At 43.1% G+C, this 15,380-nt stretch overlaps 1 protein-coding gene across 3 annotated transcripts in view; it reads left to right on the top strand.

Moving 5' to 3' along the window:
• The first annotated feature begins 653 nt into the window (after positions 1-653).
• LOC18428373 (ABC transporter G family member 15) overlaps positions 654-15,380 on the top strand; it is a 29,402-nt gene continuing 14,675 nt past the window's right edge. Inside the window, exons 1-6 of one of the 3 annotated variants that reach the window (XM_006837358.4) lie at positions 654-1,281; positions 1,358-1,437; positions 1,548-1,837; positions 2,091-2,262; positions 2,359-2,481; positions 2,590-2,718. In XM_006837358.4, the coding sequence (XP_006837421.1) occupies positions 1,041-1,281; positions 1,358-1,437; positions 1,548-1,837; positions 2,091-2,262; positions 2,359-2,481; positions 2,590-2,718 (1,035 nt within the window). In that variant the 5' untranslated portion in view covers positions 654-1,040. Of the gene's footprint in view, positions 1,282-1,357; positions 1,466-1,524; positions 1,838-2,090; positions 2,263-2,358; positions 2,482-2,589; positions 2,719-15,380 lie in introns of all 3 variants that reach the window. The other 2 variants (XM_020663711.2, XM_011622922.3) reach the window with 2 other exon arrangements.

The raw sequence follows: 15,380 nt of genomic DNA, 5'->3' as shown, positions 1-15,380 counted from the left end.
AAAAAATAGGTATATATATATATATATATGTGTGTGTGTATGTGTGTGTGTGTGCGTGTGTGTGTTCGGATCAGGTCAACTTGGATCCAAACCAGACCCAAAACTAATTTGGTTCCAGGGTTTTTAACCTAGACCAAACCCAACAAATCCGAAATAGAGAATTTTCAGACCCAGACTAAACCTGCCAGGTCCAAAACATCGACCCGACCCGTCTCGACTCAATTGCGACCCTTAGAAATGCCCCTCTTTCCCTCTACAAGATTCGATAATGAATGGCACATGTTCTAGGATTGTGCTTCACGAAATTCTACAACATAGGAACCACTAGTTTTTGATCGACTTAAGATACAAGACAAAGACACACAACCACAACATTTTCCTTTCTTGGGTAAATACACCCAGAAGAGATACACACGCTGCTGAGCAAAACTGAACAAAAAAACAAAATGGAAACCTTTGTTATGGGAGGTAAAGCACACAGGGTTGCTTTTTAAAGATGAGAAGATGAAGTTTTGCAGGCTCTATAAATTTCGCATGCGTAAAGCTTACTTTTGGAGAGTTGAGTAAATCTGAACTGCTTTTTTGGTAATCTGGCGGGAGGCTCGTTGCAGTAAACAAATCGAAATAATAACACCCCAGCTACTGACATTGAAGGATCATCACCAGAGTCACAGAGAGAGAGAGGGAGGGAGAGGGTGGCGACTGTGTTTTTTTTTGTTTTTGTTGCTGGGAAGAGAGAGAAAGGTGGGTGGGGCAGGGAGCAATTAAGGGGAAAGAGCGGTGAGTAGATGAGATGGTTCCTTTGACTGGACATGCGAGAGGGACGTACAACGCCGAACCCTTTTCATTCACTCTCACTTTCAATGCCATTTTAGAGAGAGAAAGAGAGAGAGGCGGTGTGGGGGTGTCATGGAGGAGGAACCATCTGCACACAATGTGCCATATGGACATGGTCATGTAAACCGCCTGAGTTTCTCTCTCCATCTACTCCTGCCTCTGCCCACATTTGCGTTCTAATTGTCTAGAGAGAGAGAGAGAAAATGGCCATGGAGATAGAGGGGCCTGCGCAGCATGGAGCAACAGGATGGGGGAGTAGAGAGAGAGATGAGAGAGGGGCTTATGTAGTTTGGGAGGAGCTGACAGTGGTGCTCCCTAACTATGGAGATGGCCCGACGCGGCGGTTGCTCGATGGGCTCAATGGTTATGCAGAGCCGGGGCGCATCTTGGCCATCATGGGTCCTTCTGGTTCTGGAAAATCCACCCTCCTGGACTCGCTCGCAGGTAACTGTAGCTTATTGCTATCCATCTCTCTGTTTCTTAAGCTTACTGTTAATAACCCATGATTGTGATTGTGCAGGGAGATTAGCGGGCAACACCATCATGTCTGGGAATGTTCTTGTGAATGGGAGGAAGAAGAAATTGGACTATGGAGCAGCTGTAAGCAGAGAGAGAGTCCATAATTCATGTACTGTCATTTTTTATCTGCTCTGGTTTATGGGTATTCCTCAAAATCAATGGATATAGTGGATTTTGGGTTGTTTTGGCAGGCTTATGTTACGCAGGAGGACATATTGCTGGGGACTCTAACAGTGAGGGAGACGATAATGTATTCAGCTCAGCTGAGGCTTCCTAAGAGAATGAGCTCGGAAGAGAAGAAAGGTGTGGTCGAGGGGACTATAATGGCGATGGGTTTGCAGGAGTGTGCTGATACCCCAATTGGGAATTGGCATCTGAGGGGTGTTAGTGGTGGTGAGAAGAAGAGAATCAGCATTGCCCAACAGATCCTCACTCGACCTCGAATCCTCTTTCTCGACGAGCCGACCAGTGGCCTCGATAGGTCGCTCTGTCTTTCTCTCTCTCTCTATAAGAAGGGAGATGGGCATCTGTCCCTTTTCATGGATTCAAATTTGCTGTTTTTTCTCTCTGAATGTTAATTAAGCACTCATGCAAATTGAAAGCACCCAGAAGCCCCGAGTTCTGTCAAAACAATGGTGTTTTCTAAAGAATTGGACGTTATGCCTTAGACCCATAATTTCAGTTGCAAAAATGGGAGTAGCCAAATTTATAACCTTAAAACATGGATTGTGCAGTGCTTCAGCATTCTTTGTGACTCAAACTCTGAGAAGTTTGGCGCGTGACGGGAGGACTGTCTTAGCCTCTCTCCACCAACCCAGCAGCGAGGTCTTTGCTCTCTTTGATGATCTCTTTCTCCTCTCCGGTGGGCAAACTGTTTATTTTGGAGATGCACACCGCACCACCGAGGTTTGGACCCTTCTGTTAATGACTCTTTCTCTCTCTCTCCTGAGAGGCACTTTGGCACATAAGAGAATTCTGAATGCTAATACTAATTGAATGCAGTTCTTCAAGGAATCTGGGTTCCCCTGCCCCAGCAGAAGGAACCCATCTGATCACTTCCTTCGCTGTATCAATTCTGATTTCGACCGGGTCACTGCCACTCTCTTGGGCTCTCGCAGGATACTCGTAAGTCTCTCTATCTGTCTGTATATCTCTCTCTCCCCCTTTTGGCACTTATTTGATATGCATGGTTGGAGAGATGAGAAAACCTTTCATTGGCCTTGCTTTCTCAAGGAAACAGAAGCATCGGATCCACTATTAAAAATGAGAACAGCTGAGATCAAGTCTATCCTGGTGGACAAGTTTAGGGTATCTGAGTATGCAACCTCTGCAAGAGCACGAATGCATGAAATCTCCCTTATTGTAAGCCCCCCACTTTGCTATTTGATTTATAACCAAGCGCAACCATAAAAATATCCATTTTTTTCTTTTTTTGATTGGTGTATTTGGTGAAATTTTTCATTTTCTGTCTTGTTCACCTGAAATCTTCTTTGCTTTGAGACCTGATCTACATTTTTTGTTTTCGATGAACCCAAAAGTTAAGTGATGATAGTAACAAATTTGTTATGTTTGTTCAATAAGCTGTCCTCTAATTTAAGGAGAGTTCATTCTGGTTTACTATTTCTCCTTGCATCCTGGTACATTCAAGTGACAGTTCCTTGGGAGTGTTGCACTTCATTGTGAAAGTCATGATGCAAAGTATTGGAGTCTTATGGGATGGTAGCATCAATTGTCATAAAATCCTTCTGAAATTGTCTCCTACATATTTTGGATTCCTAATTCACTTACACTATCTCAATTGTGGCAAAGTTAGCATTACTTGTCTGTATCCCATTTGAATTCCAAAATTCAGCATGCCTGGGCAAATACAATGTTATAATTGTGATCTATGGCCACAATACTGGCAACAGAAGTTGCAGTTTAAACATATGCCTTTCTTGGTACTCCCATGGCCATGATCATTATTTTGTGTGGCACAAATAATTGACCCTTTTGCATAACTGTTCTTTGGTTATGCTTGTGAGCAAGGTGGAGGCATGATGATCACAACATTTCTGAAGATCTGGACATAGAGATCTGTATCGGGCCCTCTTTAATCTCATTCAGTGTACCCTTTTATAGTTTCTTTTATTTCACCTTGGGTTTAAGGTCTCAAGGCTACCTAAACAACTTCCGGAGGTATTAAAAAACCCCTGAGATTTCTAGGAATTTCCCAAAGAAATTCAGTGTTAAAAAAATGCCTGAAATAGTAAGTGCACCTGAGATAAGAAACCCCTCAAATGAGTTCCACAGGGTAAAGAACTTTTTAAAGTGAGGCAGTTCAATTTTGAGGGATTAGAATCACTAGGTTGTGCCTGTGGTTTGGAAATACATTAGATCTTCTAGAAGGGGGATCAACATAGAGTTCAAGTAGAATTAGAATTCCCAATCCTAAATCTACTTAGGGTCAGTGTTTTGGAAGAACATGATTTAAATATCCAAAACAAGAACAGTGCACTTGCCCATTGTTGACCAGGCTGCGCTAGTCATGAATGTCTTTGATGGTCACTGGACCTAAAAGATATAGTATTTGTCTAATGGCTCCATTGAGCATTATGTGGATTGCTATAATCTTCATTGTGCTGGGTGACTTTTTAATGAGGTATTTTATCCTGTTGTTAAGCCAGCCGCCATTCTAACTCGCTACTTTATGATAATAGTGCTTTTAAAAAAAAAAAAATGACAACAGTCTGTGGTTAAGTGCCTTGATCTCGCCCTTCGGATTTGGATGATCAGGCGGCATGTGTCTCGGGTTTCAGAGGAGACCAGGGACATTTTAAGATCGCTCTCTTGGGAACCTCATCGAGAATGAGGGCAGGTATTACCTACCGGTGAGAGAGGAATTTAAGGTCCTGAGGCGGGACTTACCTCACGTGGGTCCGTGACACGCTCGGACTGGCTCCCGTGGGCGCCCTCTTAGATCACGTTGGAATGCCCCCCTGGCCTATGGCCGGTTTGGAATCACTTCCGTTGACCTGTTTCTCCTTTCCCACGATCTTAAGCTAGAAGAGATTTTTTATTGAATCAATGACAAATGAACCGAAGGTCTTGTTTACAATTGCGTGTGGCAATGGTTTAAAAAGCGGATCGGTGACCCTGATCGGGCATCTCAAAAACCGATCCGGATTGGCGAATCGACGATCCGGATCGAGAATCTGCTGAATCGGTCCAATTAAAGCTTCAAAAAAATTCAAAAAAATTATTAAAATTCATTATAAATATTGTTTTTTAGGAATCCAATAAGAAATGAAGGTACTACATTATTAACTTTCATTTTTCATCAATTTGTGAATATTGAGATGCTCTTTTCCTGTATAAACTTATGTTTTCCATTAAATTTGCATCACATAAAAGAAAAATCATAGAATTATCATAGATAAAATATATAATTATACATGGACTAATATAAAAAGTAGACTAATCAATGAAAGAATGGCCATTAAAATCTCGTTTTGGCGAAAAACCCTAATCTGCTAAAAAAATCCAAATTATTACAGCCTAACTAACTAGAATCCAAAATTATTAAAACCTAACTAATTATAATATTATATACTGAAATTATAATTATCAGTTTACATTTTATAATTATTTTATTAGACAAATAATAACAAATTAAAAATATTTTATAATATTATCTAATTTAAAATGTATTATTGACAGCTGTAAGAAAAATAGTACATTACATGATTTATAATGTAAAAATTAATAAATAAAATAAAATATTTGGTTATCAATGTAAAAATTAATAAACTGCGTACAAATTTTGGAAATAACACTTCAGTTTTTCAAAAATTTATTTTTTTAGGTTTCTATAATAAATTTAGTGAAAGAGATTGTTAGTAGAAAGATGGAGATTTCAAATAGAATAAAATTTTTATGTTTTATTTTTTTATGCCTTTCATATTATTTTAAAAAATAATTATACCACTATATAGAACAAAAATTAACTGCCATACAAAAAATTAACTTTTTTATTTTTTATTTTTTTATGCTTTTTATATTATTTACAAAAATATTTATACAATATATACAACAAAAACTATACAACATAAAAAAATAACGCCCACGGGGGGACTCGACCTTAAGACATCACATGAAGAAGCAAAGGTCTTAACCACCACGCCACCTCACCATACGTGATTATAACTTGATGATTAATAGAATATATTTAAATTTCCTTTTCATTTAATGATATTTGGGAATTATCCCACATCGAAAGATGGGTATCCACATTGGTATATAAATACCTATGTAATATAGATTAAAATGTTTGTGTAGAAATATTAGGGTAACCTCACACGTGTCGCACGCGTGCACGTGCGTGTCGCACGCGTGCACGTGCTTGTCGTACGCGTTGCGATGTGGGACGTGCGACGTGCGACGCGTGCACGTGCGTGTCGCATGCGTGCAGGGAGGGAACCGGGCTAAACCTGTTAGAACCGGATAGAATCGGATTGGAACCGACGGTTCTTCTCTAGAATCCTGCGGTTCTCAATTTTGTATCGAAACCGGCACGGGCTGTGCCGGTTCCCGAGTCGAACCGGGCGAGTCCAGTTTGACTCGTGTGTGTCGCATGCGTGCAAGGAGGGAACCGAGTTGAACCGGATTGGAACCGGCGGTTCTTCTCTAGAACCGGGCGGTTCTTGGTTTTGTATTGGAACCGGCACTGGCTGTGCCGGTTCCCGAGTCGAACCGGGCGAGTCCGGTTTGACTCGCCAATTTTTAAAACACTGGCGTGTGGTATTTATATAGAATTAAGCTAAAACGTGGGTGGATACCCAAAAGTAACCCTAACTGACGATAATTACAATTATTCTGAATTAAAAAAAATTAAGAAAATAGGGTGCAAAAGGACTGTTTTGCCTCTGCTTAACAATATATGAAATTCCAGAACAGTCCCTGCTGTTGCCCAAAAACTTGTGCGCTCTTCCATGATTGATCCGGGGTTGTTCTGATGCCCGTTTGATCAGAAGATGAATATTTTCTTGTAAGGCTCGGTATGGCAATCGATTTGATACCAATTTCGAGTCATGGACCGTGTTTCGAACTACGATCACGAGACTTGAAATTTGCTTGAATCTTGAAAGCTTTGGATCGATGATACGCTCTTTCCTTAATGTTTTTCTATCATTTTTTCGTCGTAGCGCACTAAGCATTCCGTCATGATCACGTGGCAACAAACGGAACGCGATTTGAAGCCCAAACGAAGATTTTGCAACTTTTGAGTTTTGGCTGGAATTTGAAATCTGGCGGCCGGAATTTTAGTTACTTTGTCGGCTTTGTGCATGAAATCTGATCGTCCATCATGTACGGGATTCGGACCAATGATAGCCCTAGACCTTACGCACACAATGGAATTGGTTTCGCATTGATCCGTTGCGCGAGCGTCGTGATTTGGTCCATTGAGCAAGGCGTGTTGCTGCTGAATTTTCTGCAATTTCTTCACGGATCGGCAACTTCTCTCTAGCTTTTCTCCCTATTCAGACATCGTCACGGGGCGTACCACATATCGAACCGCTCGTCTTAACAAGATGAACACACTCACAAAATTTGAGTGCGATCTAACTTGGGACGAGTGAGATATGGGCTCCAAAAGTGACTGCCCGTGATTGTAAAAACAGCCACCTTTAATGGTGTTTTGTGCAGTGAGGCCACACGGGAATAGTGTGCAGCCCCTCTTGTTTCAATGTTTTGCTCATATCTTTGTCTTGGAGTGTCTAATTAAGCCGAAACTTAACCCATAGGGGTTTTCGACCGTGCTGGATCCAATGGTGGTGATCCCATAGTGATTTTAGACATCGAAAATGTAGTTCTACTTGTAGGATCCATTTCAGGGTGCTAGAGGCCATTTTTTCAAAAACTGTTCTTTTTGTGTTCACTACCTTAGACATGTCGGAATGCGACGATACTTGGCAAGTGGTCTTTTGGAGTGCTGATGAAGATCTTGACCAGTTCTGGGGTCATTCCGAGACTGTCGAGAATTCCACTGTTTTATAAGCTTTATTGACCTGCTTTCTATTAGGGACTAAGGTGCTGAAAATACATTCAAACAGCTTGCCCCGCTGAATGTTGTGCTTCAAGAGAAGCAAGAAGGACAATTATTTGGAAAGTTTCCTTTGGCTTTTACTTTTTTTCTTCCTAGTCACTGGACCACGTGAACGCTAAGGAGATTCACGTAATGGTATAACTAGGCTGCTCAGACGTCGAGATGCATTGTTTGTGGGTCCGTCCGTGGAGATTTTAGGGGGAGAAGAAACAAATTAGCGGCGCTGTTTGCTGCTACACCAGGTTTGCTTTTGACGATCAGAGTACCACTATAGATCTTGTTTACCGAGTCCAGTTGGGGGCAGGTTCTATTAGCCGATCCCGAAGGTCTGCTCGTGCCGGCTAGACGAGCTGACGTTTCTGGCAGGTTCTGCCCTAGCTTTGTCAGTTTCCTGCCTTGACTGGGCTACTTTATTACCAAGCCTTATGGAGAGAGGTCCATAATAAAAGAAGAAGGCATGCACATTTCATGCATGGGGAGAAGGTCCATAAGAGGAGGAGAAGGCATGCACATTTCATGCATGGGGAGAGGGTCCTTGAAGAAGGATAAGGCATGTACATTTCATGCATGGGGAGAGGGTCCTTGAAGAAGGATAAGGTATGCACATTTCATGCATGGGGAGAGGGTCCTTGAAGAAGGATAATGATTGGGCTACGTTGTCACCCAGGACTGAAGAAGAATGTCGATTGGGCTACCTGTTCACTCAGGACTGGAGAAGGACATCGACTGAGCTACTTGTTCACCCAGGACTGTAGAAGGACGTCGACTGGGCTACCTGTTCACCCAGAATTGAAGAAGGATGTCGGCTGGGATACCTGTTCACCCAAGATTGAAGAAGGATGTCAATTGGACCACCTGTTCAACCAGGACTGAAGAAGGATGTCGACTGGGCTACCTCTTCACCCAGAACTGAAGAAGGATGTCGATTGGGCTACCTGCTCACCAAGGACTGAAGAAGGATGTCGACTGAGCTACCTGTTCACCCAGGACTAAAGAAGGAAGTCGACTGGGCTACCTATTCACCCAAGACTGAAGAAGGATGTCGACTGGGCTACTTGTTCACCCAGGACTGAAGAAGGATGTCGATTGGGCTACCTGTTCACCCATGACTAAAGAAGGAAGTCAACTGGGCTACCTGTTCACCTAGGACTGGAGAAGGATGTCGGCTGGGCTACCTGTTAACCTAGGATTGGAGAAGGACGTCGACTGGGCTACCTGTTCACCCAGGACTGAAGAAGGAAGATGAGGGATGATTTTACCGTCTACACCCTGCTGAACGTCTTGATGATGAAGGGAGTGTTGGCTGAGGCCGTCTGTGGAAGCAATGTTGCATCAAGCTGATTTTATTGTTCTGTGCGCCCTTTGCGGGATTTCACTTAGACTGGGGAAGCGGCGCTGTAGAGAGGGTTTTCACCAACTTCGTTTTTTATTTGGGGCTCTTTTACCATGACCTTTCGGTCATGTCCATCCTTTTTATCCATTTTTTACTCACGATGCCGTTTCGAGTTTTCACCGTGCTCAGTTTTTATTCACGAAACTCTTTTACTCATGCTTTTTTGACCATGCCCGTCCGTCATTTTTACTCATAGCGTTCCCTTGTTCAGGTATACACCATGCTTGTTATTCTTTTATTTATTTATTTGTGAGGGCGTGTTTAAGGTCATGCCTCCGGGACATGTGCGAAACAGTTTAACGTCATGCAGTCTGGATGTGCACTATGGTTTAAGGTCATACAGCTGGACTGTAATGGTGATGGATGGCAGTCTATGAAGGCCATGGAGTGAGTATGGTGGTGGTTTGGCTCACTTAGGGAGATGGCTCGAGGCTACCGATGAGAGATGGACGATGTATGAAATGTGAGTAGATGATGGTGACCCACTAACTTACGAGTATGGATGGCGGGATGGTTCGCTGTTTGGGTAAAACTCACTAGGGAATGATGTAGGATGATGAAATGAATGAACTCACTGGGGAGGTAATGAAGGTGGTGCATGCACACTAACAAGTAGGTTAGAGAAGTCGTGCGTGAAAGTGCACGAAAAGGGGTGTGCGCGTATGTGGTGACGAGTTTATGGTCATACCTCTGGGACCTGTGCGAAGCAGTTTATTGTCATGTGGCCAGGACGTGCACTATGGTTTTAAGGTCATACAGCTGGACCGTGGTTATGTCGTTTAAAGTCGTACAACTAGGACCATGCAGTTTAAGGTCATGCAACTAGACCTCTGCTACAGTTTAAGGTCATATAGTTTGAACCATGGTGTTGAGCCTTTTATCGTCATGCGGCTAGGACGTGTACTATGGTTTAAGATCATACAACTGGACCATGGTTATGCAGTTTAAAGTCATACAACTAAGACCATGCAGTTTAAGGTCGGGCAACTAGACCTCCACTACAATTTAAGGTCATATAGTTTGGACCATGTAGTTTAGGGTCGTGCATCTAGACCAAGGCTGAGCAGTTTAGGGTCATGCAGTATGGACAGAGGTTGAGCAGTTTTTAGGGTCATGCAATATGGACCGAGGCTGAGCAGTTTAGGGTCATGCAGTATGGACTGAGGCTGAGCAGTTTAGGGTCATGCAGTATGGACCGAGGCTGAGCAGTTTAGGGTCATGCAGTATGGACCGAGGCTGAGCAATTTAGGGTCATGCAGTATGGACCGAGGCTGAGCAATTTAGGGTCATGTAGTATGGACCGAGGCTAAGCAGTTTAGGTCATGAAGTATGGACTGAGGCTGAGAAGTTTAGGGTCATGCAGTATGGATCGAGGCTGAGCAGTTTAGGGTCATGCAGTATGGACCGTGGCTGAGCAGTTTAGGGTCATGTAGCATTGACCGAGGCTGAGCAGTTTAGGGTCATGCAGTATGGACCGTGGCTGAGCAGTTTAGGGTCATGCAGTATGGATCGAGGCTAAGCAGTTTAGGGTCATGCAGTATGGGCCGTGGCTGAGCAGTTTAGGGTCATGCAGTATAGACCGAGGCTGAGCGGTTTAGGGTCCTGCAGTATGGATCGAGACTGAGCAGTTTAGGGTCATGCAGTATGGACCGTGGCTATGCGGTTTAAAGTCATGCAACTAGGACCATGCAGTTTAAGGTCGTGCAACTAGACCTTCGCTACAGTTTAAGGTCATATAGTTTGGACCATGCAGTTTAGGGTCGTGCATTTAGACCATTGTGTGGGTCACTATGTAGGTGGAGCTCCATGGGGAATAGGTCTATGGATGACAATCCAACTCCCTGAGGATAAAATGGTTAACGCCATACACAAGCAGAGAGCTCAGATGGAGATGGTGGCCCAACAAGGGATGGCGAACGGAAGCAGACTTGACTGGGGATTAGGGGGGCAAGCATGACTCCCTGGGTTGAAAGATGAGATTCTATGGAAAATTGGCTTATGATAGGCAACCCGATTCCCTGGGGATAAGAGAGCTTGGTGTGAAACAGACCCACGGGGGATTGTAGGGCTAAGAATGACTCTAACTCCATTGGGGATAATGGGCTGCAGTATGGGTGTGACTCCTAAGGATGACATACAGTGGCATGCTCCTGACTCCATTGGGGATGACAGGTCACGGCTTGGGTGTAACTCCACTAGGGATAGTGGGCAACTCCACTAGGGATGACAGGTCACGGCCTGAGTATCGCTGAGGATAGTGGTAGAATATGCTCAGCGCTAACGGGGCCAAGCATAAGGGCATGCATGACAAGAAGTGGGGTTATGGGCAGTTAAGGTGCACGATGGAGGCTTAAAGAGCCACAAATGGTGTATTTCAGTTGGGGAAATGGGAGCCCAAAGGTGAAAGGCCTTATCAGGCTAAATGATATGAAGTCACACGGTCGGAACTGCAGTATGCCTCTTTGTTGATGAGACGGTTGCATGCTTTGCTTCGAACCTCACAGCCAGAACTGTGGTACGTCTCTTCGAGAGACGAGTGCATGTCTTGATGATTACATGCTCTGCTTCGAAGCCTCATAGTCGGCACAGTGGTACGCCTCTTTGAGATACGGCTTTTGTAGAGGCAGTCGCATGCCTTGACGGTTGCATGCTCTGTTTTCGAAGCCTCATAGCTGGAACTGTGGTATACCTCTTTGTGATATGGCTTTGTAGAGGTGGTCACATACCTTGACGGTTGCATGCTCTTCTTTTGAAGCCTCACAGCTGGAACTGTGGTACGCCTCTTTGTGATATGGCCTTATAGAGGAAGGTGCATGCTTTGACTGTTGCATACTATGCTTTCGAAGCCTCAGAGTTGGAACTGTGGTACGCCTATTTGAGATATGGCCTTATAGAGGTGGACGCATGCTTTGACGGTTGTATGCTATGCTTCGAAGCCTCATAGTCGGAACTGTGGTACACCTCTTTAATATATGGTTTTGTAGAGGTGGTCGTATGCTTTGAAGTGCATGCTTTGCTTCGAAGCCTCACAGTCGCAACTGAGGTACACCTTGATTAGGGAGGACACGTATGGGGGGTGGTGTCCTTTCACTGGGGGCTTGTGAAGAAGGATGTAGTAAGGGATGTGTAGGATATATGTCATGCGGTAACCCCATGGAGACATGTAGGAACATGAAGCAGTTTATAGTCGTACGAATGGACTATATGTCGTGCAGTTTTAACGTCTTCCCGCAAGGTCATTTGACATTATTACTCATGATGACCCGTAGGGGAAGATCAACACGCCCTTCATTTGAGAGTGAGTGCTCTGAAGGGTTTTTACTGCACCCCATTTATTTTGACAATCTTGCCCATAGTGCCCTTGGGGGTTTTCATTATGCCCGTCTTTTTCTCTCTTCTTCTTTTTTTCTATTTTTTTTACGGAAGCGTGTTTAAGGTCATGCCACCGTGACCATCAATTTGGCACGTTTTAAGGTCATCTGTAGAGACCTGAGGGCATGTTTAAATCTTGTCTCCGAGACCGTATGTTGTGCAGTTTAACGTCATGCCACTAGGACGTGTGCTACAGTTTAGGGTCATATAGTTTGGACCGTGGCTATGCAGTTTAAAGTCATGCTGCTAGGACCATACAATTTAAAGGCGTGCAACTAGACCTCCGCTACGGTTTAAGGTCATATAGTTTGGACCATGCAGTTTAGGGTCGTGCATCTAGACCTCCACTGTAGTTTAAGGTCATGTAGTTTGGACCATGCAATTTAGGGTCATGCATCTAGACCTCCACTATAGTTTAAGGTCATATAGTGTGGACCATGGTGTTGAGCCTTTTATCGTCATGCGACTAGGACGTGCGCTATGGTTTAAGGTCATACAGCTAGACCGTGGTCATGCAGTTTAAAGTCATACAACTAGGACTGTGCAGTTTAAGGTCATGCAATTAGACCTCTGCTACAGTTTAAGGTCATATAGTTTGAACCATGGGGCTGAGCAGTTTAGGGTCATACAGTATGGACCGAGCAGTTTAGGGTCGTGCAACTAGACCTCAGCTACAGTTTAAAGTCATATAGTTTGTACCATGGAGTTTAGGGTCATGCATCTAGACCACAACTACAGTTTAAGGTCATATAGTTTGGACCATGGAGATTAGGGTCATGCATTTAAACCATAGCTACAATTTAAGGTCATATAGTTTGAACCATGGAGCGTAGGTTCATGGTCATATACTTTGGACCATGGAGTTTAGAGTCGTGCATCTAGACCACAACTGCAGTTTAAGGTCATATAGTTTGGACCAATGGTTTAAAAACCGGATCGGTGACCCGGATCGGGCTTTCCAAAAACCGATCCGGATCGGCGAATAGGCGATCCGGATCGGCGAATCGGCGATCCGGATCGGAATCGGGTGAATCGGTCAGAATAAAGCTTCAAAAAAATCCGAAAAAATTATTAAAATTCATTATAAATATTGTTTTTTAGGAATTCAATAAAAAATGAGGGTACTCCATTAAGAATTTTCATGTTTTTGAATGAATATGCGAATATTGATATGTTCTTCCCCTGCATGAACCGCCATTCAACATTTAATTTACATCACACAAAAGGATAAACATAGAATTATCATGGAATAAGTATATCAACATACATGGACTACAATAAAGCATAAAATTAGTAACATACGATCTAAAAATAAAATGATAGACGACGTTGTTGTTCTTCTTGGTCACGCTGGTGCCATTGATTGAATTCGTTTGACAATTCATTGATTCGATCTAAAAACGAATCATCGATATTAGCGGGCGTCTGACTATTTTCAAATCCCTGAGTGTTAGTGCTTTGTTGTGTTCCCAATCCAAAATCCCCGAAGCTTGTCCATCCTTCATGCACTGTCGTGCTCATCCCTACACTGTTGCTGTTGGGACTCGATATGTGAATAATATGGCTGGGATAGGGTGGCCTCAGAATCATCATCTCTCTCATTTTCTCTTAGACCCCCTTCCCACTCTCCCTCATTAGGTGCAATATCACCGACATATTGTGGATATATTGGCTGGCTGCTTCCTCTTTCATGCCGTTCATCACTTTCTTCAATATCTTCATCACCGATAGCCTCAAGGAACGCTCTCTTGTGCAACACTGGCTCCTCCTCTTCTACTACCCATCGGTCTGCTGTGTCTGTGACAAATATTGTGTCTAAGTCTATCGGCCCATAGTCTTCAAGCTTCCTTCTTATTTGTCGCTCTCTAAGGTTTAAATTATAATGAACGTAGACTAGTTTATGAAGCTTCTCAGAAGCGAGTCGATTCCTCCTAGTAGTGTGCAACCATTGGAACGTACTCCATTTGCGCTCACAGCCAGTAACAGAACATGTCTGGGAGAGCACCTTGATTGCTATCCTCTTTAGGTGAGGTGCATCAGTACCATATATCTCCCACCATTCAGCTGGATTAAAATGTAAAAAGCATTGTAAGGGCAAGAACAATTCATAAGATTAAATATATGAATAAACAAAATATTAGCGAGGGGATAACCTGGATCCATCATAGTTCGAGAATTTCTGGCAAGTCTAGTTCCGAAGGATCCTATAGCATCCCTATACATAGCAAGCTAAAACAAATATATTACGTTTTAGTGCATTATTCCTCACAAATATAACAACTCAATGAAGTTCTTACCCAAATATTAAATAATACCTCTTGTATTGCTGCTACTTGGTTTCGATGGCTTCTCTCCAACCTTGCAATAATGTATCTGACCCCTTCCATAATCTTGTGGGGTTGTTCAGGTGTCAAATAGAAAAATTTTGGGTTGAAGTAGTAACCTAAAAAATATATAGGTAAAAAAATGTCATTTACAATTTCATAAAAAAATGATTTAAACTGAAACATTGTAATGATATAAATATATATTTACCAGCATAATGAATTGGACGTCCGAATTTGGTGTTCCACCTCTTTTCTATAATCTCGATCACTTTGCTAGCAAAATTACACTTCTCCCCAATAGCTGATTTCGCCCTCTCAATACCTTCATAAAGGATACCCATGGTAGCTTTCTTATCAGCATCCACCATTCTTAACACCGTGACCAAAGGGGCAGTGGCCTCTACAACACTGGAACATCGAAACCAGAACAGCCTATTTGAGATTATGTTGTCCACTTTTATACCGGTACTGGACTTCGAGAGGCGGTCATTTAAACACTCTTCACAAGTAAACAATCTCTTTAATGCACCTTCGGATTGTCGAATGGAGTCCACAGCTAAGTAATCGGTCGCAAAGCGGGTTATGGCAGGCCTGATTATCTCTTTTTTCTTAGAGTGTTCTCTAAACAGAAATAATATTTTCGAGTGGTTGTATATAAATCTCGACACCAACCTTGCTTCATCTAGAGTCTCCTTCACAATTTTGATCTCACCGATTTCCTCTAACATAAGATCGATGCTGTGTGCAGCACACGGGGTCCATACTAGATGCTTCCTCTTATCCATCAACTTGCTGCCCGCAGAAACACATGCACGCGCATTGTCCGTAATAAACTGGACTACATGCT

The sequence above is a fragment of the Amborella trichopoda genome, chromosome 1 (assembly GCF_054954075.1).
Source record: "Amborella trichopoda isolate Santa Cruz 75 chromosome 1, AtrichopodaSantaCruz75HAP2 v2.0, whole genome shotgun sequence".
Lineage (NCBI taxonomy): Eukaryota > Viridiplantae > Streptophyta > Magnoliopsida > Amborellales > Amborellaceae > Amborella > Amborella trichopoda.
The sequence above is the reverse complement of the archived record's forward strand: the minus strand, read 5'-3'. Positions and strand labels throughout refer to the sequence as shown.